Genomic DNA, 20588 nt, shown 5'->3' with positions numbered 1-20588 from the left:
TTTTCGCTCTATAACACGCACCTGACCATAACACGCACGTAGTTTTTAAAGGAGGAAAACAAGAAAAAAATATTCTAAATGAAACAGTAGATGTATGATTTTTGTGGTTCATGCTGTGGCCACAGACATGTGATCTGATGGTGAGTTTGGGGTGACCCAGTGCAAAAATCCTGAGGATCCATGTGGATCCGTGCTTTGTAACCACGTTTTAAGTGGGGAGGGAAGGAAAAGCACTCAAGGGATAAGGAGCACGCGTGGGGTGGGTGGAGAAGCAGCTTTTCTGCGAGCTGAGCAGGGAGGGAAAGAGCACTGTTGCTTTAAAGGTATACTTAAGGTATTTGCCCTGTGCCTGGGGTTTTTTCCATTTAACAGTTTGCAGCCTTTTTCTTCGCTCCTTGTTTTGAGGCAGAATAGATTTGAGCAAGTGAGGAGGACTTGGATTGCAGGGGATTTGCTATTAGCTGTGTAAAAGCTCTCCTCCTTGCAGCCTTCTACTTTGTTTGTACAGGTGGCTACTGGTATCAGGTTCAGTTTGAGTGATAAGCAGCCACCAGCAGCAATACAATGGAGCACAAAAAGCAGTAGGGGCACTAGGACCCAGACAATGCTCAAATCTATCCTGCCTGAAAACAGCTGAGAAGCGGGGGGATAGCCTTTTCTTTTACTTCCTGGTTTTCACTGTGCTCGTGGCTCAGAGCTCCAGGTTGGTTTTGGGTATTTTTGCTGCTGGTTGCTTAAACTTTATCCTTCCTGATCCAAGCCCTCCTTTCCCTCTGCAGCCTCATTGCTCCATTTAGAGAGCGCTGGGACCTTTGCTAGCTGAGGCTGCAGCAGCTGTTACCGGCTACTTTAAAAGCGCCTGCTGGCTTTGAACTGCCTGCCTTCTCCCGGCTTGCTATGGCTCCCGTCTGTCCCTCCTCGCGTGTAAGCGGCTGCTGCCCGCTTTGCTGCCATGGCTCTCCTTCCCTCCCTCCTCCTCAGCTCCTCCCCCTCCTCCTGGCTGTAAAGCAAGCAAAGTTAGAGCCGTGCAAAGCCCTGCAAGCGGCTCCGCTTTGCTTGACTGACGGCAGCCATGGCTCCGGTCGAGTGCATTCGCTCCGTAACACGCACAGGCATTTTCCCTTACTTTCTAGGAGCAAAAAACTGCGTGTTATGGAGCGAAAATTACGGTAATAAGATTCCTATGGTATCACCCTCAAATCTCTCCATTTTGCGTAACTACCCAATTAAGATTCCTCAATACTACAGAATCAGCCAAATATTTCAGTAGCCATTCATTGGTTCCCCACTATTTTCAGGAGTGAGGAGGCAGGGAAAGCACTCGGGTTTGATATTTTTACAAATGTGTACTTTTATTTTATTCTTGTTCTTACTGAAATTCAAATCACGTCCCCCCCCCCAGAAAATAAATCATTCTCCCTCCTTCCTCCCCCCTTCCCCTCCGCCAAACATAAGTACATACATAAAAATACCCTTCAACGGGCCCAACCCCAGACCCCAATATCCCTGCCACGGAAACCCTACGTCCCTTTTTCCAACTCTCAGAAGTTTGTTATTTCAAAGCTTTGGCAACCAGCTCATAAGCTAGCTCAATCTCTTCATCGTCTGGGCAGGTGCTGGCAAACTCCTCACGGGCGTAAGCATTCTTGAGATAGCGGTGGATGCCTTGGAATGCCTCAGGGATGGTAAAGTTGCGGTACTTCTTGCACACCACCTGTTGAGACGGAGAGATCAAACATCATTTCGGCAACATGGCGTATGAATGAATCAGGCGAGCATGCGTTCTGAGATTCCACACAAGAAGGAATTTGGTAATAGGTGCAGAACTTAGAAGTCAGTAAAATCAAAGCATTTTGCCTGCTTGCGGAAGTCTTATGTGATTCAAAACAGGACAGATTAACACCTCACACAATACAGTGGTACCTCGGGTTACAGACGCTTCAGGTTACAGACTCCGTTAACCCAGAAATAGTACCTCGGGTTAAGTACTTTGCTTCAGGATGAGAACAGAAATCGTGCTCCAGCGGCGCAGCGGCAGTAGGAGGCCCCATTAGCTAAAGTGGTACCTCAGGTTAAGAAGAGTTTCAGGTTAAGAACGGACCTCTGGAACGAATTAAGTACTTAACCCGAGGTACGACTGTACCCCTGTCCAAGCATTCTTGTTGCCGTGTTCATTAACATAGAAGGGACACAGCCAATGAGATTGGCTGCACTCCACATTTAAACCTGTATCATACCACTGTAAAAAGTCATGTCTTCCCCCAAGGAATCCTGGGAACTGCTGTTTGTTAAGGGTGCCAAGAGTCATAATAATATATAATAATTATTTACTATTTATACCCCGCCCATCTGGCTGGGCTTCCCCAGCCACTCTGGGCGGCTTCCAACAAAATATTAAAATACAGTAATGCATCAAATATTAAAAGCTTCCCTAAACAGGGCTGCCTTCAGATGTCTTCTGAAAGTCAGGTAGCTGTTGTTCTCTTTGACATCTGATGGGAGGGCGTTCCACAGGGAGGGCGCCACTACCGAGAAGGCCCTCTGCCTGGTTCCCTGTAACTTGGCTTCTCGCAGTGAGGGAACCGTCAGAAGGCCCTCGGCACTGGACCTCAGTGTCCAGGCAGAACGATGGGGGTGGAGATGCTCCTTCAGATATACAGTGGTACCTCAGGTTACATACGCTTCAGGTTACAGACTCCGCAAACCCAGAAAGTTCCTTCAGGTTAAGAACTTTGCTTCAGGATGAGAACAGAAATCGTGCTCCGGCGGCGCGGCGGCAGCAGGAGGCCCCATTAGCTAAAGTGGTGCTTCAGGTTAAGAACAGTTTCAGGTTAAGTACAGACCTCTGCAACGAATTAAGTACTTAACCTGAGGTACCACTGTACTGGACCGAATCATGAAACAATCCCTGTTCCCCTCACAGAGCTACAGTTCCCAGGGCAGTTTTTAGTCATCAATGCCTCTGGGAACTGTAGCTCTGCTTAGGTAATAAGGGTCTCCCTACATACAACAATCAGCAACCATAACAAACTGCTTTGAATGTGTAGTGCAGGTGGGGCCATTGTGGCTGAAGATAATTTTTCTTTTCCCCCTGTAGCTCGATTTCAAGAAAGACCAGAGATTCAATTAAGCTCAAACCTCAGCCAACAGATTTCCACGCTTATATTGCGATAAGTTGCCATATTTTTCACTCTATAAGACACACTTTTCTCCTCCTAAAAAGTAAGGGGTGCGTCTTATGGAGCGAATACGCAGCTATCGCACAGCGATCCCTCTTGCTGTTCTGGCTTCAGCAAAAGCAACGCAAAGCCTCTTCAACAACATTTGATTCAAAAAAATTTTTTCTTGTTTTCCTTCTCTAAAAACTAGGTGCATCTTAAGAGCGAAAAATACGGTATTTAGATCTTGAAGTAGCCATCTACCCAGATACTTAACAGGAGAATCTTTCCACAGAGATGCCTATCTTTTTGCCATTTTGTCCTTAGAAGAATGATTTAAATTAAAACCCAGCCATGAAAAGATCTGGCCAGGTTAATTTTATAACCCGAGTCTTGGGGAATCTGAAGTCCCAATTTAACTTGCTGCACTCTTAACTCCCAGATTCCATCCAATCCTCGTGGCCGTGCGGGAGTTGGGGGTGGAGTGGGGCTGGAGGAGGAGCAAAAGAAGAGGTTTTCACCTTGACGATGTGAAGCTTGGGCAGAAGATTGCAGTCGGCCAACGTGAGCTCATCCCCATCGAGGAATTTGCGGCGGGACTGACCCTCGTCCTCAGCACTATTCTCGTCCACCTCCTCCGGCAGCGGCGTTGTCAAATAAACATCCAGGACCTTCAACGCTTTCAGCAAACCTTTCTCGAGATCTAAGAAATACGGGGGGGACGGGCAGGGGGAGAGGGGGGAGGAATGAACGGAACCATTGAAAAGCCAAGGAGTGACGAGGGAAAACATCAGGAAAGGGTTCAAGTAGCATCTAAGCTGGAAAGGGAGCCATTGGGATTTGAGGCAAGAGGGAGAGGCAGAGGGAGCCAATGGCATCCAAGAAAAAAAGAATGACAGAGCCAATGAGATCAAGGAATTAAGGCACCATCTGTATTTCAGGCAGTGTCCTACCACTTTAAATGGTCATGATCCCCCCAAGGAATTATGGGAGATGTAGTTTTTTAAGGGTGCTGAGGTGTAGACCCCTCACAGGTCTACAATTCCCAGAGTGGTTTAATGATTGATCCCTCTTTTCAAGGAACTTTGGGAATCATAGCACTGGAGGAGAAAAAAAGGTCTCACCACCCTTTTCTTCTTCTTCCAAGAACCTTGGAAGGGGAAGGAGGGAAGTCGTTGAATGTATGTGTATAATGCAGGGTGGATTTGATTTCAATCAAATCGATTTAAATCACAATTTAAGACAGTAAGACTAGATTTACATCTTTTTTTACAGGAAGACATTCTTGCTGGTATAATCTTAATATTTACAACCAAATTAAGGTTTCATTTTTGGAATAATACATTTTCAGAGTAGTTTTTACAGTTATATAAAAAATTTCTGATTTGGTTATACTATTAGAAATGCATAGACTGGTCATTATGAAATCATTGTGAGGTTTAATAAGTTATATATTTGGACAACTTTTCTGCTGTGCTTTATTGGAAGGAGAAAAAATAATCATTTTCTTAATAACAATTTATTTAACTGAAACAATAACATTATAGCATATGCATCCCTGTTTGTTAACTGATGTGGTTAAACAATTAAAAAACAACAACTTAAGATTGAGTTTTAGCACACATGAAAAACTTAAAACAAATCCTTATTTCCTGATGAATAGCCTTTGGACTATAATGTAGCTTAAATAGAAAACTATCTTTAGAAAGATTTTTCCTCCAAAAGCATTTTATTTTAAAAATCCTATTTAATGAAAAAATCCATTTTTAAAAAAAATATATGGGTTTTTTGTTTATTTTTTAAAAAAAAATATTGATTTTTATACACCTTGGTATAATGAAAGATGTTAATGTGGAAATGTAAAAACTGGAAACTTTAATAAAAATTATGAAAAATAGGGGGGGTTCCCTCAGCACCCTTAAAAAGCTATAGCTCCCAGGATTCATACGCAATTACCTAGATGAATCCTGCCCAATTAAAACAAAGATGCAAGTAAGCAGCAGCTGAAGCCAATGGAGGAACGAAGCCAGTGACAACGAAAGGCTATCCTAGTCAGTTCACTGAGAGGCCTGGGAAAGAAGGGGCCAAAAGAATTGAAAAAGACCAATCTGAGAATCAAAACACTTGGGAAGAGGCCGCCCAGTGAGGATTTGGGGGCCAAGATACTCACTGGAGTTCTGCCCCGGGTTCGAGTTCTTGATATAGGCAGAGAACTTGGCAAAGACGTCAAGGCCAGCTGTGTTGGACTCGGGGTTACGGGCAGCCAACTTGGGGTACCTGTGGGAGAGAAGGCAGATTTATCATCAACCGTGAAGTGGCCTCGCTTAGTGGCGTCACCCGCAACTCCTCCTAGAGAGCCAGCAACCCCCTTTCCCTAACCAGCTCCCCTAGATCCACAAAAATTATTGAAAAGCATTGAAAGTGCTCAATAAACGGAGATTCTGCCCCCTGCCCCCCAGCAGAAGCCTGCCCCCTTGAGGGGGCGATCTCCTAAAAAATGCTCATAATAATAATACTAATAATAGTTTATTTCTACCCTGCCCATCTGGCTGGGTTTCCACAGCCATTCTGGGTGGCTTCCAACAAAAGATTAAAAATAAATACATTAAGACATCAGCCATTAAAAATGTCCCTAAACAGGGCTGCCTTCGGATGCCTTCTAAAAGTCAGATAGCTGTTTATTTCCTTGACATCCAACAGGAGGGTGCCACTACCGAGAAGGCCCTCTGCCTGGTTCCCTGTAACCTTGTCACAGTCAGGGAACCACCAGAAGGCCCTCAGAGCTGGACCTCAGTGTCCGGGCTGGTCGATGGGCGTGGAGATGCTCCTTCTGGTATACAATAATAATCCTTAGTATGTCCACAATCAGCTCAATTGCCTCAAATAATTCTTACTTGGGAGGGCAAAGGACCTCCTCAAGGAACTCTTCGATCTTGTTAGTGTCTGTGTGAACCTCAGTCCCGTACATCAGGAACGGGAGCTGACCTCCGGGGCATAGTTTCTGCACCGTCTCGGTCCTCCTACAAGGAAGAGAAGAAGAAGAAGAACATATTAAGAGTGCTTGTAACTGCAAGAAGGACCCCGAAGCGAAGATAAGCGATGCTGGCCGGACGGGGAGATGCACGTGCGAGTCCGTAGCAAAAGGGAGGGCGCCCTAGGGTGCCCCTGCGGCAATTTCTACCCACCTCTTTGTGTCCACTGTGGTGACGTTGAAGGTCACGCCCTTGAGCCAAAGGACCATGAAGAGTCGCTGGGAGAAGGGGCAGTTCCCGATTTTGGCTCCATCGCTGCCGGCCTGAGGAAATGAAACCAAAACATTGAGATCTAAGCCTCAATCTAACTCTGCCATTCTATAATTCAATGACTAGACCCACCTTTAGCCTAATCCAGCTCGTCTTATGTACATCATCATCATCATCATCAAGTTGTGGGTGAACATATCAGACGACACAGCGATTCTTCAAACAGCTCTTGTTTATTCACAGGCCAGAACAGAACTGAACTGAAGGGTTCAGCCAGCCTGCTTATATAGAGCTCCACTACAACGCAACAGTAACCATTTTCTGTAACTATCCAATCACTGAACGTCACTTTCAATCCCTTATTTGCATATGTGGACCTGAGTGAAAACTATCTACAGTATCCCCCTGCTGGCCCAGGGTGAAAACTTCAGTACATAACAATCATCATCATTTATACCCCGCCCATCTGGCTGGGTTTCCCCAGCCACTCTGCTAGCTAACCCCACAGCCTTGGGATGGTACCCGAAACGTAGCTTAAGTAATTCTGGAAATGTAGCTAAAGTAATTCCCGCTGCAAGCCAGTGTTTGATAGACAGATAAAACTTTATTTGCATTAGCCAATGGCCATAGCAACAGTAAAACATTACAGCATACACAGAAAAGGAAGTTTGATTTAAGAGCACAATTTAAAGTCCTGAATCAGCCGTCAGTTAGTGGCCCTTATTCTGATTACCCCTGCTATGAACCTAGCAACCTTTGCTGTTATCTGATAGGACAATTTTGATCTGATAGGAGAAAGGACATTGTGGCAGTGGTTGAGCGCCCTGGGATGGTTAGTACGAGTGGGATGTTTTACAAAAGTTAGAATCACAGCACTTTTTACTAGCGACTTGGCCTTCAGGAAGCCACAAAAGCATGTAGGAAAGGGCTGAGACAGACTTGCAACTTAAAATTCCCAGGTATCAAAAAATGTTATTTATGTATGCCACTACTGCGGCCCTGTTTTGCTAGCCCAGAAACTGGAAAACGAGCAAGGTCCCAACCAAAGAAGAATGGCAACTCAAGCCGACACAATATGCGCAGCTTGCAGGCTTAACATACAGAATAAGAGAACAAGGAGGACATATGTTTAGAGAAGATTGGAAAACGTTTATTGAATGTATGGGAAATAACGATGTACAGCTGAAAACGCTGGCAGCATGAAGACAAATTGAACAGTGTAAATAAGTTCTGATGGATGTAATAATGGAATGCTGAATGGTATAGTTTTTGTAAAATATGCAGGGATTTATGATATGTAAAATGAGCAATGGAAAGGGGAGAAGGGAAGTCACTGATATCTTAAGGATGTAGAAATGAGTACTTTAAATTGTAAAACTGAAAACTTAATAAAAATGAGAGAGTTTTAACCACTAGAGGGAGACAGTGGCATACGAAAGGTCACAATACCTTCTGCCACAGTGAAATATAGTATTGGGCTCTTTGTACTTACAAAGGTCACAGCCACCCAAACCTTTTTTTTTAAAAAAAAGAAAAAAACAGAGTCGCCCTGTTCCGAATTGGCTGTAAATCACAGCGCTGGTGATCAGTGGGCAGGCTCTCCGCAGGTTTCGGTCTCCCCTCCAGGCTGGGAGTTCCTGCTGAACCTTGATCTCTGTTTAGCTTGCCACACAGGAGTCGCTAACTAAGCAGGTTTATCAACCGGGTTCTATACAAGTTCCTGGGAGGGCTCCGAGCGCAATCCTGCAGCAGGATATCTCCTAGTCCAAAATGAGGAAAGACACAGCGGCCAAACTGCACTGAAGGGGGCGCCACGCTAAAGGAGGCAGCCTTAATTGTGTTGCTTTTATTATCTTTTACTATACCTGCGTTTGATGGTGTACTTTAGATGCAATGTGCTCTCCTATAATGAGCTTTAAAAAATATTGAAATATTGTTGTTTAGTCGTGTCCGACTCTTCGTGACCCCATGGACCAGAGCACGCCAGGCACTCCTGTCTTCCACCGCCTCCCGCAGTTTGGTCAAAGTCATGCTGGTAGCTTCGAGAACACTGTCCAACCATCTCGTCCTCTGTCGTCCCCTTCTCCTTGTGCCCTCCATCTTTTTCAACATCAGGGTCTTTTCCAGGGAGTCTTCTCTTCTCATCAGGTGGCCAAAGTATTGGAGCCTCAGCTTCAGGATCTGTCCTTCCAGTGAGCACTCAGGGCTGATTTCCTTAAGAATGGATAGGTTTGATCTTCTTGCAGTCCATGGGACTCTCAAGAGTCTCCTCCAGCACCATAATTCAAAAGCATCAATTCTTTGGCGATCAGCCTTCTTTATGGTCCAGCTCTCACTTCCATACATCACTACTGGGAAAACCATGGCTTTAATTATACGGATCTTTGTTCCCAAAAGACCAGAGGCTTTTTTGCTTGGTTTGATGGGAAAGGAAATTAAGATAAAGGACCAAAGATTATTCATGTATGCCACAGCTGCGGCAAGGACTTCGTTGGCCCCAAACTGGAAATCACAAGAAGTTCCTACCATTGTGGAGTGGCAGTCGAAAATGATAGATGACATGGAACTAGCCAAACTGACGGGAAGGATTTGGGATGGGGACGACCAGAGATTCCAGGATAATTGAAGTAAATTTACTGAGTATTTAAAAGACAGTTGTAAAAACTTAAAAACACTAGCAGGACTGAAGTAACTCCTATAATGTAAATAAGATGTAATGTAAATAAGATGAGAGGATAAAATATGCAAAAGAATGTGACAAGGGATACCAACTGAAGGGAAGGAGGGAAATCATAACTTGGCAGAGCAAAATGGTTTATATGTTGATGTATGTATGAAATGTATGGAAAGAAAGATTATGTAAAGAAAACAATAAAAATTTATTGGGGGGGGAAATAGATGCAATGTGTGACCCAGCCAGAATGGCCAAACGTGGGGCGAGCCAGCACCTCTGGGGACAGTGGGCTGCATAGACAGCAGGGATCTCTTATCAACAGTTGCCAAAGGGAAGAAGATCTCTTGCTCTAGTAACCCACACAGTCAGGGAGGAGATAAGATGAATCAGCTTCCACGGAGGACTACGGCCACCAACCGTTGCCATGGGAACAGATGGGCTTCCCCAAACATCCTCCAGAAAGTTGAGTTGTCGCCAGCTTAACACGGTGCAGCCAGTTCCTACTTCGACTACTCAGCCATGGTTACCCCTCAGTCACCGCCAGCCTGGCAGGCACAAGGGACAAGAGGTTGCTATAGAAATGCCCAAACAGAAAGGCGTGTGGAGCCAGACATCAATCAAAATGGCCGCCGGACTTAAGAGCTGCTCCGCAATGTCAATCGGCTGTTTGTTTGGTTTTTTTGGCAATTCGCTATTCCCGTGCAGACAAAAACAAAACGAAAAACCCACATCTAAAATTCTTTGAAAACCTGACTCAGGTTGCAGAATACATTGTGCTGACGTAACCGTCTCCATTTTTTGACTGTCACTGTGCAAGATATACTCAGGGTAGCAATAATAATAATAATATAATATAATATAATATAATATAATATAATATAATATAATATAATATAATATAATATAATATAATATAATATAATATAATATAATATAATATAATATAATATAATATAATATAATATAATAATATAATATAGGCAGCTCCTGCACCTTTCATATTTGTACAGAAGAGGGAACTCCAGTGCAACCTGATATGCAAGCTAAACAGGGCTTTTGAGCAAGTACTAATAAGTTTGCTTGAACTTAAATAATTAGATTTATATCCTGTCCTTCTTCGCAAAGGAGCCCAAGGTGGCAAACACACCCTTGATAAAACAAAATGATTTTAAAGAAAACAAAAACGTATTCAAAAACCCAAAAAGTATCTAAAAAGATTATTTTTAAAAAAATTAAACCCAGTAAATATTATAAAATTAATTTAAAAAACACACACCCAAAAAACTATTAAATCAGCAACAGGGAACTTGTGGCCCTTTAGGTAGTGTCAGGACTCCACCAGCCATCAGCCCCAGCTAGAACTGTCGATGGCAACAGTGAGGGATGTTGAGAGTTATAGTCCAGCAATATCAGTTTTCCCCATCCCTGTAATTAAAGGTGCGAGAGAGCCCTGTTTCCTTTTGCATCCAGCCAGACTGCCCATTTCCCATGACTCAACAGACCGCAATTTCGACGGGCATCCCAGCTGCATAAGAAGTTCCGATGGCAAGAAGAATCTGGCAATCCAGAGAAGAAGAAAAAAACCTTTCTCCTTTTTTTAACTTCCTAAATTTCCAAACAGAAAATTAGTAATTTTAAAAGGCCGCAAGCGCTATCCCCAGAATATTTTGCATACCATATGTACCATACATTTTAAACCACCTTCCAAGAATCTTGGGAACTGTAGTTTATTGAGACTGCTGGGAATCATAGCTCCGTGGCGGAGTAAACGACATCTCCCAGGATTCTTTGCAGGGAAGCCGTGACTGTGCAAAGTTCTATAAATATATGCAGCCAGTAGCCCCACCAACGTTTCCACCCTAAATAATCCCCAGTGCCTTTTCCTAACCACTTTCTGCCATCGTGATTAATTGTTCTCATGGCAACTCTGCCCTTTCCTTTCTTCCAGGGACTAGCAAGTTTAAGGTGTTTTTTTAAAAAAAAAAAAACAAGAAACCATGACTCTCCAGTTGCTAAATCGGGCGCAGAAACAAAACTGCAAACCCTTACATGGGAAAAAAGAGAGAGAGATGCCCTTCCCTGGAAAAAGATCAAGCAAGAATGAGCCATAAAAGTGGTAAGTCGACTAGCTTCTGGAGAAAACATGTACACAAGGATGGAGGGTGGAGATGAAGTCACATGATTTCCCGGTGGCTTGGGGCGGCCAGCCTAGTCAGATCTGGAGGAGACAAGAGGGAGTTCCCAGTCTGACATCATTCTGAGACTTAGAAGGGGTTTTTTTTCAAAGAAATACTAAGGAGATGTTCATTTCAGCCTTTGAACGGCAGCCAGGAAATTCCACTATGGGCTGTCAGAAGTTACTCAGCCACCCAACGCCCCCTTATCTCCACCTAATACATTCCGCTCTTGGAGAAGCCACACTTCATCCATTGCCAAGGAACCCAGGAGTCCGGGCCACAGATATTCAACCCCAATTATGCCAGGAGGGGAGAACCTCACCATCACTGGTCCTGCTGAAACGCACCCTGGAACTCTGATAAGGAATCCTGCTTGTCTGAATGGAGGGCACAGGAGGAGGGATGTGTGAGCACATGTAGAAACTAGCCTGCCCTACCGTATGACAATTTTGCATTTGTCGCCCTCCTCACTTTTGCTCTGCTATATGGCCCTCAAAGGCTGCCTGGGAGGGACTGTGGCCCTCAAGGTGGAGAAGGTTGCCCACCCTGAATTAGGTCCCACTCCACTTGGGACGTGGGTGGCACTGTGGCGTAAACCACTGAGCCTTGGGCTTGCCAGTCGGAAGGTTGGCGGTTCGAATCCCCGCGACGGGGTGAGCTCCCGTTGCTCGGTCCCTGCTCCTGCCCACCTAGCAGTTCAAAAGCACACCAGTGCAAGTAGATAAATAGGTACCGCTCCGGTGGGAAGGTGAACGGCATTTCCGTGCGCTGCTCTGGTTCGCCAGAAGCGGCTTAGTCCTGCTGGCCACATAACCCGGAAATACTGTCTGCGGACAAACGTCGGCTCCCTCGGCCAGTAAAGCGAGATGAGCGCCGCAACCCCAGAGTCGTCCGCGACTGGACTTAACAGTCAGGGGTCCTTTACCTTTTTTTGAACCACATCTCTTAGGAGAACCCAGGAATCCCAACCCTTAATTTAACTTGCCAAATGCTACTCCCCTGGCCAGCACTTAGTGTAGCTGAGGAGTGGTTGGCAACCTTGCTAAGGATGGGACTCCTACCCTCAAAGTGGGATACCCAGCCACTCTCTCTATTCTAATCCCCTAAAAATGGCAGCTGAGGAGACGTCTTCATCACTATGGCTTATTCCCTTTCACGAATTCCTTCCAACCTTCAAATCCACTTGATTCCTCAAGCTCCTTTGAACCTGCAAAGGCAGCCCAGACCGTCAAACACCCACCAAGAGACTGCCAGGTCCGTAATCTGAAAAGGCATCTCCTTCAGGGTGGAACCCTCTTCAGGCCCAAGGGCCACCGGGCAACTTTTCGGGGGCCACATCAGCAGGAGGGCAAAAGTGGGTGGAGCAACAGATATGAATTTTTCCTTCCTCACAGAAGGCTGGTTTCAACAAATTCCTTCCTCCATTCAGGCAAGGAAGAGGCATGAATAGAGTTCAGGGGCCCATTCCAGCCAGCGATGACACCAGCATTTCCAAGGAAATGACATTTTGAGGGGCTAAATATAGGCAGAGGGAACCGGGGATCCCTATTTCCGTCTCTCTCTCTTTTCCACTAGAGCACACACAGAGAAAAGACATTGTAAGGAGACTTTGTTCCCAAGCACCACCCCTTTGCTCTCCTCTTAAAGCCAAGCCTGCTGGCACCTTTCCCGTCTCTAACCCAATATTTATGTATTTGCATTTCGCACCATGACGAGAGCAGCCGAGCTTAAAGCACACGTACAACATTGTCTGCCTGGAAAAGGGAAATGGGTAAAAATGAAAAACTGGAAATGACACTTTCAAGTTTGCTGCCTCCCCTTCTGACCAGTATTACAAAATAGGTATATAAGCTAGACCCCAAATTGCTCCTTAAACCAAGGTTGTGGTCATCAAAACAGAATGTTTAGTTGCTATTTGGAGGCAAAATGGCTCTAAAGCCTTGTTTTCCGAAAGGTGGACTGTCTGGGATTTGATTCTCAGTCGAACATCTGAGAAGCTCGCTCACAACTTTCTGACATTTGCGGCCGGATCAAGCAAAATTTATTAATTGCAGTTGTTTTGGTAGGTGGCATTTTCATTTGCAAAATTGCTCTGAGGTATTCTATGGAAGAGATTCACAAATGGAATTCAATTAAACCAACCAACAAATGAATAAATATACAGTCTTTTTGAATTCCCCCAATATGGACCAACATAGCTAAAATCTTATAAATTTTTTACTGGTAGATAGGATGGTCGACTTTACAGTCGGCTGTGTGGGCAGGTGAGGAAGCAGGCAGAGGGCCTTCTCGGTAGTGGCGCCCTCCCTGTGGAACGCCCTCCCATCAGATGTCAAGGAAATAAACAACTATCTGACTTTTAGAAGACATCTCAAGGCAGCCCTGTTTAGGGAAGTTTTTAATGTTTGATGTTTTGTCGTGTTTTTAATATTTTGTTGGTGAAACCCAGCCAGATGGGTGGGGTACAAATAAATTATCATCATCATCATCTTATATCTTTAACAGGAGAGGGGATTTCATCAAGTACAGCCTGCCACACAACTAGTAAAGGTACAGGGTCCATTTCCCCTTTTGCATCTGGCTAACCTAACAGTAGACTCTCCTTCTCCCGATTCTAAGTCCTCTTTTCTGGCTCCGGATTAGTTCAGAGTACACTCACGCTGGAATAATTTGCTGGGCTTGATAACGCTCTACCTCTGCCACAGCCTTTGGCCTAATCCAGGAAAGATACAGGAGCAAATCAGTGACAACCGACTCCAGCACACGCGTACAGTTTGCGAGAGCGTTCCTGCCCACACATGCACACACACCCAGCAGCCGGTGCTCAGATCAAATGCAACTCGGACAATAAAAACAAGGGAATAAAAAGCCGACAACAAGCTACACTGTGAGGAAATGGATTCCAGGGAACAGAGGGAGGGAGGCAGGCACAGTTTCTGTTAGGTGCCACAAATATGCAGAATGCACCTGCTGATTCAGGGATATCCAGATTCTGCGCTAGGGTTAATTAATGCAAATGGTGCAACATTCCAGAAGCTGTGTGCACACCTGAGAAGGATATGGCAAGCTGAGGTGAGCGTCGCTGCAGAGCCCTGAAAGCAATGCTGCGGGGAGGACAATGCAAATATCAGGGGCGCTGCAGCCGATGCAAATATTAGGGGCGCTACAGCCCTCTCAGGGTCTCACTCCGCAAACCCTTTCTGATGGTGTACACCAGGCACAGGCAAACTCGGCCCTCCAGAAGCTTTGGGACTACAACTCCCATCATCCCCGGACCACTAGTCCTGTTAGCTAGGGATGATGGGAGTTGTAGTCCCAAAACATCTGGAGGGCCAGGTTTCGCCATACCTGGTGTACACGGAGGAAGATCCGCAGAATGTCGATCAAGGCTTCCGCCCAGAGCTGCCAACTTCACGATACGATAATCTTCATTGTCATTGTCCCATACGGAACAACGAAATTGAAAAAAAATCTACATCAGACATTCAAAAACCAACAAGCCTGCTATCCCAGCTTGGTTAACCCCCTAAAAACTCTGATACCCCATAATTAAATATAATATACTCCCACAGAGTATATTATGTTTAGGGAAGCTTTTAATGTTTAATAGGTTATTGTATTTCAGTGTTTTGTCGGAAGCCACCCAGAGTGGCTGGGGAAACCCAGCCAGATGGGCGGGGTATAAATAATAAATTATTATTATTATTATTATTATTATTATTATTATTATTATTATTAAGACTACCTTACACTGCGTTTAAAACCAAAATAGCATTTGGATAAAAACTATTTCTCAGGCGGCTAGTCGTAGTCCAGGTGCTTTCCACAACTTTCCACGCAGCCAGAAATCCTGCAAGGAGCTCACAGCTGCGCAAGAGACCCAGAAAAGAGGTGTGCAGGTAAATTTGCTGAGAGCAAAGCAGCCACATGCAAAAAGAAAAGGAGAAGGAGATGATGTTCCAGTGCCTTTAATAGTTCTGTACGAGAGGGAATCTCGCAGGGGAGGCCTGGTTAATCAGGGCAAACGGGCCACTGGCCCACCAACGTCAGCCTGCCAGCCCCTGTTTGTCATCTTACGACCAGGACGGGAGTGGCAGTATTTTGTCACCTCCCTCCTCCAGGGTTTCGCTGCTGCCCCTGCAGAGCTCATCTTGTGCAAGGGAATTCCATGGTTTCTGACTGTGCCCTGTGCAGTGTTTCTTCCTTTGGCCTGTAATAATACCCGCCCCTTTAAATAGCACTCTAGGTACATTACCTTGCTGTAATAACACCTAGTAACGCAGGTCAATATTATTATCCCCTGTGCTGAAGACGAGGGTGGGGACCAGTGAGCAATCAAAAGTAAGCTTGCTTTATTTCATCTGAGAGGTTCCTTTCTCCCCACGCCCCCGTATATTTTTTATTAGATTTTCTATTTTACATTTTAGAGTATTCATTTAAACAACCTTAAAGTATCAGTGACTTCCCTTCTCTTTCCATGGTTCATTTTGCATAACATAAAATCCCTGCATACTTTACATAAACTATACCATTCAGTATTCCATTATTACATCCATCAAAACTTATTTATGCTGTTGAATTTATCTTAATGCTGCCAGCATTTTCAAGTGTACACAATTCCCCCCCATATACTCAATAAACATTTTATAGGCCAGTATTGTTAGACCTCTATTTAATAGTAATAATAATAATTTATTATTTATACCCCACGCGTCTGGCTGGGTTTCCCCAGCCGCTCTGGACAGCTCCCAGCAGAATATTAAAAGCACAATAAAACATCAAACATTAAAAACTTCCATTCAGATGTCTTCTGAAAGTCAGATAGTTGCTTATTTCCTTGACATCTGGTGGGAGAGCGTTCCACAGGGCAGGTACCACCACCGAGAAGGCCCTCTGCCTAGTTCCCTGTAACTTCACTTCTCACAGTGGGGGAACCGCCAGACGGCCCTCAGAGCTGGACCTCAGATGGAGGTGGAGACACTCCTTCAGAGGTTGGAGGGCCACCTGTCATGGATGCTTTAGCTGAGATTCCTGCATTGCAGGGGGTTGGACTAGATGACCCTCAGGGTCCCTTCCAACTCCACATTTCTATGATTCCCCCCCGTACAAGTTAAGTTGCTGGACCCAATGACCAACGGTAGTCCTACTTAAGAGTAGACCCTGAAGTTAACGGACATGGCTAACCTAAGACTCATTAGTTTCAATCAATGGGCCTACTCAAGAGTAGGAGCTTAGTTGGGCACAACCCATGATCACATGCATCCGTGGCATGGTCATGTGTCTGCAGAAGTACTAAAAGAAAAAATGAAAAGGTCAGATTGCAGCTAATAGACAAGAAGTCAAACACTGGTGAGCTGCAGTGCGACCGTCATCTGAAACCAGGACTGTTGACAGTTCATCCCCCTAACTTCTTGGCTTCTGTGTGATTAATGGATTAAGTTAAGTAATTTTAGCCGTTTATTGCAAAATGGCTCTTTTGAGCCTGCTTCTCTGAAGCCTGAAATGGATTCAAAGAAATCTGCTTCAGACTGGCTTCAGGCCCATATTTGCAAGGTCTGATCCAGCAGGAATCTTCTACAGTGGTACTTCAGGTTAAGAACTTAATTCGTTCCGGAGGTCCGTTCTTAACCTGAAACTGTTCTTAACCTGAAGCACCACTTTAGCTAATGGGGCCTCCTGCTGCCGCCGCGCCGCCAGAGCCCGATTTCTGTTCTCATCCTGAAGCAAAGTTCTTAACCCGAGATACGATTTCTGGGTTAGCGGAGTCTGTAACCTGAAGCGTCTGTAACCCAAGGTACTACTGTATCTGACTTTTAGAAGACATCTGAAGGCAGTCCTGTTTAGGGAGGCTTTTAATGACCGATGTTTTAATGTATTTTTAATCTTTTGTTGGAAGCTTCATGTTACAGACCCCGCTAACCCAGAAATAGTACCTCAGGTTAAGAACTTTACCTCAGGATGAGAACAGAAATCGTGCTCTGGTGGCATGGCAGCAGCAGGAGGCCCCATTAGCTAAAGCGGTACCTCAGGTTAAGAACAGTTTCAGGTTAAGAATAGACCTCCAGAACGAATTAAGTTCTTAACCCGAGGTACCACTGTAATCATTTTCCATGCTGGGAAAGACTTCCTCCTTTAAGGAGAAAAACAGGCAAAGGTTCATTTTATAGGTAGGGAATCCTGCGTGCATTTCCAGTTTTCCGCCTTTGAACAGAGCCCCTGCAAAATGCACTCAGCTTATCACCTGGAAGAAGATAACTTCCAGTGAGTCAGACTACTTGGATCATCCAGATCAGTTTTTTTTATATATATATAAAATTTTTATTAGTTTTACAAAGTTTTTTAAACAAACACACACATAAAAAGACATACAAACACGCATAGTTTCATAACAATTTTTCATAAACCTCTTTTCTCGGACTTCCCCATACCTCCCCTTTCTGCATCCCAATGTTCATAGTTTTTTAACAACGTCCAAATATTTCTTTCCAACCTCTGTCATGTTAATATTTTCTTTAGTCTAATCTTATATTACTGTAACCCTTCTTCCTGAAAACCTCGACATTCTAGCATTCATCAGGTTTATAATAGTCCTTAAGATATATTTTAAATTTCTTCCACTCTTCTTCCGTTTTGCCTACACGGACTGGCAGCTGCCCTCCAGGGTTGCTGCAGACCTGGGATCTTCTGCCCTGCAAAGCACTGAGCTTCCTGCTGGAGACTACCAAAAGCCTCAAGAGTCTGCTGCTTTTCTTCTCCCCAAACTCTCCTTGCCTGTGCTTGCTACTCTCTCTGCTGAATTCAGTGATGGGGAAAGCAGCGGTGAAAACAGCCCTTCCTTATTATTACCATATATTCCATTTGACTCTGCCGAGTCTTCACCTCCCTCCCTCCCTGCAATTGGTATATTAAATCCATTCTTATCTTGCACATTATTCTTATATCCCTACTGCTTTACACTGAAGGTATCATTCCAGTCCTGCTAGTGTCTTTACACTTTTACAGTTCACCTTTAAATATCCAATTATTCCTGATTGTTGGAAAAAGAATACCGTATTTTTTGCTCTATAAGACTCACTTTTTCCCTCCTAAAAAGCAAGGGGAAATGTGTGTGCGTCTTATGGAGCGAATGCAGGCTGCGAAGCTATCCCAGAAGCCAGAACAGCAAGAGGGATTGCTGCTTCCGCTGCGCAGCGATCCCTCTTGCTGTTCTGGCTTCTGAGATTCAGAATATTTTTTTTTCTTGTTTTCCTCCTCCAAAAACTAGGTGCGTCTTGTGGTCTGGTGCATCTTATAGAGTGAAAAATACGGTATGTAAAGAAAATAATAAAAATTTACTTGGAAGAGAAAACAGCCCTTCCTCCGGTGATTACCTTGGCGCCTGACAAAGATGACAGGCAGCCAGGAGGTGTCCTTCAAACAGAAATCCAAGACGACAGGGGAAGATGTGGCAGAGAGGGAAGGACTCGAAGTCCCACAGTGCAGCTCCACCCTAGGCCTGCATAACTTATTTGACCTGTTTATAACAATGTGCCAAATGCCTTTCTAAATACGCCTGCCAACCTTGGATTTGTGGAAGCAGCACTGTTGCCAGTGCCACACGATACTCATTCCACATTCATAAGAACTTGATCTTTCGGTGTGGTCACACCCATACATTGTCAGTCAGTCATTCAGTCAGTTTCATTGCACATAGCCAAAGGCTGCCGCAATGTACACAGAATCGTTCAACAATTAAAAGAAAATACGCTGGATTAATACAAAAAACTGAAAACATTTATATTATCAAGACATTAGCTACATTAAACAGAGCTAAGAAAGTACCTTAATATAAGACATTAAACAATAAAATTTATAGGCTAAAATCATCACATGGCCACTATTATATTAAAAAATAATGTTGATTAATACAATGTGCAATTATAACAGGAGTTTGGTGATAAAGATAGAATATAGCTTGATGTAAAGGTAAAGGTAAAGGGAACCCTGACCATTAGGTCTTGTCGTGACCAACTCTGGGGTTGCGGCGCTCATCTCGCTTTATTGGCCGAGGGAGCCGGCATACAGCTTCCGGGTCATGTGGCCAGCATGACTAAGCCGCTTCTGGCGAACCAGAGCAGCGCACGGAAACGCCGTTTACCTTCCCGCCGGAGTGGTACCTATTTATCTACTTGCACTTTGACGTGCTTTTGAAATGCTAGGTTGGCAGGAGCAGGGACCGAGCAACGGGAGCTCACCCCGTCGCGGGGATTCGAACCGCCAACCTTCTGATCGACAAGTCCTAGGCTCTGTGGTTTAACCCACAGCGCCACCCGTGTCCCTAGCTGGATGTAGATAGGGTCAAATAAATTCATCTCCTTTACAGTTGGTGGCTATCTTGGCTATATAATTTGCTCTAATTTTCCTAGCGGCAGTTGCAAAGAGTGCTACACGCCAGGTCACATACTTATCTGTGTCTGCAAGGAGATATAAAATCATGTCAGAGGGGTTCTGGCCAGGGGATTTTGTCATTATAGGTGCTAAAAATCATTCTCTTGCTTCATTATATAAGGGGCAGCGCAAGATATAATGCATAAGGTCCTCTATTTCAGGACATTCCCTAATGCAAACACGTTCGTTTGCACCCATACGTTGGAACTCCCTGCCTATAGACATCAGACAGGAGTCTTCAATGTTCTCTTGCTGGCGCCTGCTAAAAACATTTTTGTTTAGCAAGCCTATTCAGGTATGTAAAATGCTGGCATGTGTCTTAATCTGGTTGACTTCAAATTTTTAAAATACATTTTAAATAGTTGGTTTTAAATGTTTTTACTGATAGTTTCACACACACACCCTGTTTTTGTAAACCACTATGGAGGACGTTCTTGTTTTACAATCAAGCAGTATATAAACCTTATGGAACCAATGTTCAACCAATGAAGCTTAATAACTCGGACCATAAACCAACATCTTCCCAGTACGTTTCCTAGCACAATTCAAAGTGTTGGTGCTGACCTTTGAAGCCCTAAACGGCCTCGGCCCAGTATACCTGAAGGAGCGTCTCCACCCTCATGGTTCTTCCCAGACACTGAGGTCCAGCTCCGAGGGCCTTCTGGCGGTTCCCTCACTGCAAGAAGTGAGTTACAGGGAACCAGGCAGAGGGCCTTCTCGGTGGTGGCGCCCTCCCTGTGGAACGCCCTCTCATCAGATGTCAAGGAAATAAACAACTACCTGACTTTCAGAAGACATTTGAAGGCAGCCCTGTTTAGGGAAACAACTATAACCCAGATGGGCGGGGTATAAATAATAAATAATAAATATTATTATTATTATTCCACCAATGAGAAGACAGTGGCACAAA

General features: G+C 44.5%; 1 protein-coding gene across 3 annotated transcripts in view; it reads right to left on the bottom strand.

Moving 5' to 3' along the window:
* Positions 1-1430: 1430 nt before the first annotated feature.
* CLIC1 (chloride intracellular channel 1) overlaps positions 1431-20588 on the bottom strand; it is a 35263-nt gene continuing 16105 nt past the window's right edge. The window contains exons 1-6 of one of the 3 annotated variants that reach the window (XM_082210703.1): positions 11574-11592; positions 6344-6453; positions 6053-6178; positions 5329-5435; positions 3680-3861; positions 1431-1714 (exon numbers count right to left, since the gene is read on the bottom strand). In XM_082210703.1, the coding sequence (XP_082066829.1) occupies positions 1553-1714; positions 3680-3861; positions 5329-5435; positions 6053-6178; positions 6344-6453; positions 11574-11576 (690 nt within the window). In that variant the 5' untranslated portion in view covers positions 11577-11592 and the 3' untranslated portion in view covers positions 1431-1552. Of the gene's footprint in view, positions 1715-3679; positions 3862-5328; positions 5436-6052; positions 6179-6343; positions 6454-11573; positions 11593-20588 lie in introns of those variants that run through there. The other 2 variants (XM_082210702.1, XM_082210701.1) reach the window with 2 other exon arrangements.

Source organism: Podarcis vaucheri, assembly GCF_965113315.1.
Source record: "Podarcis vaucheri genome assembly, chromosome: 2".
Lineage (NCBI taxonomy): Eukaryota > Metazoa > Chordata > Lepidosauria > Squamata > Lacertidae > Podarcis > Podarcis vaucheri.
Note: the sequence above shows the minus strand (reverse complement) of the source record. Positions and strands in the feature narration are given on the sequence as shown.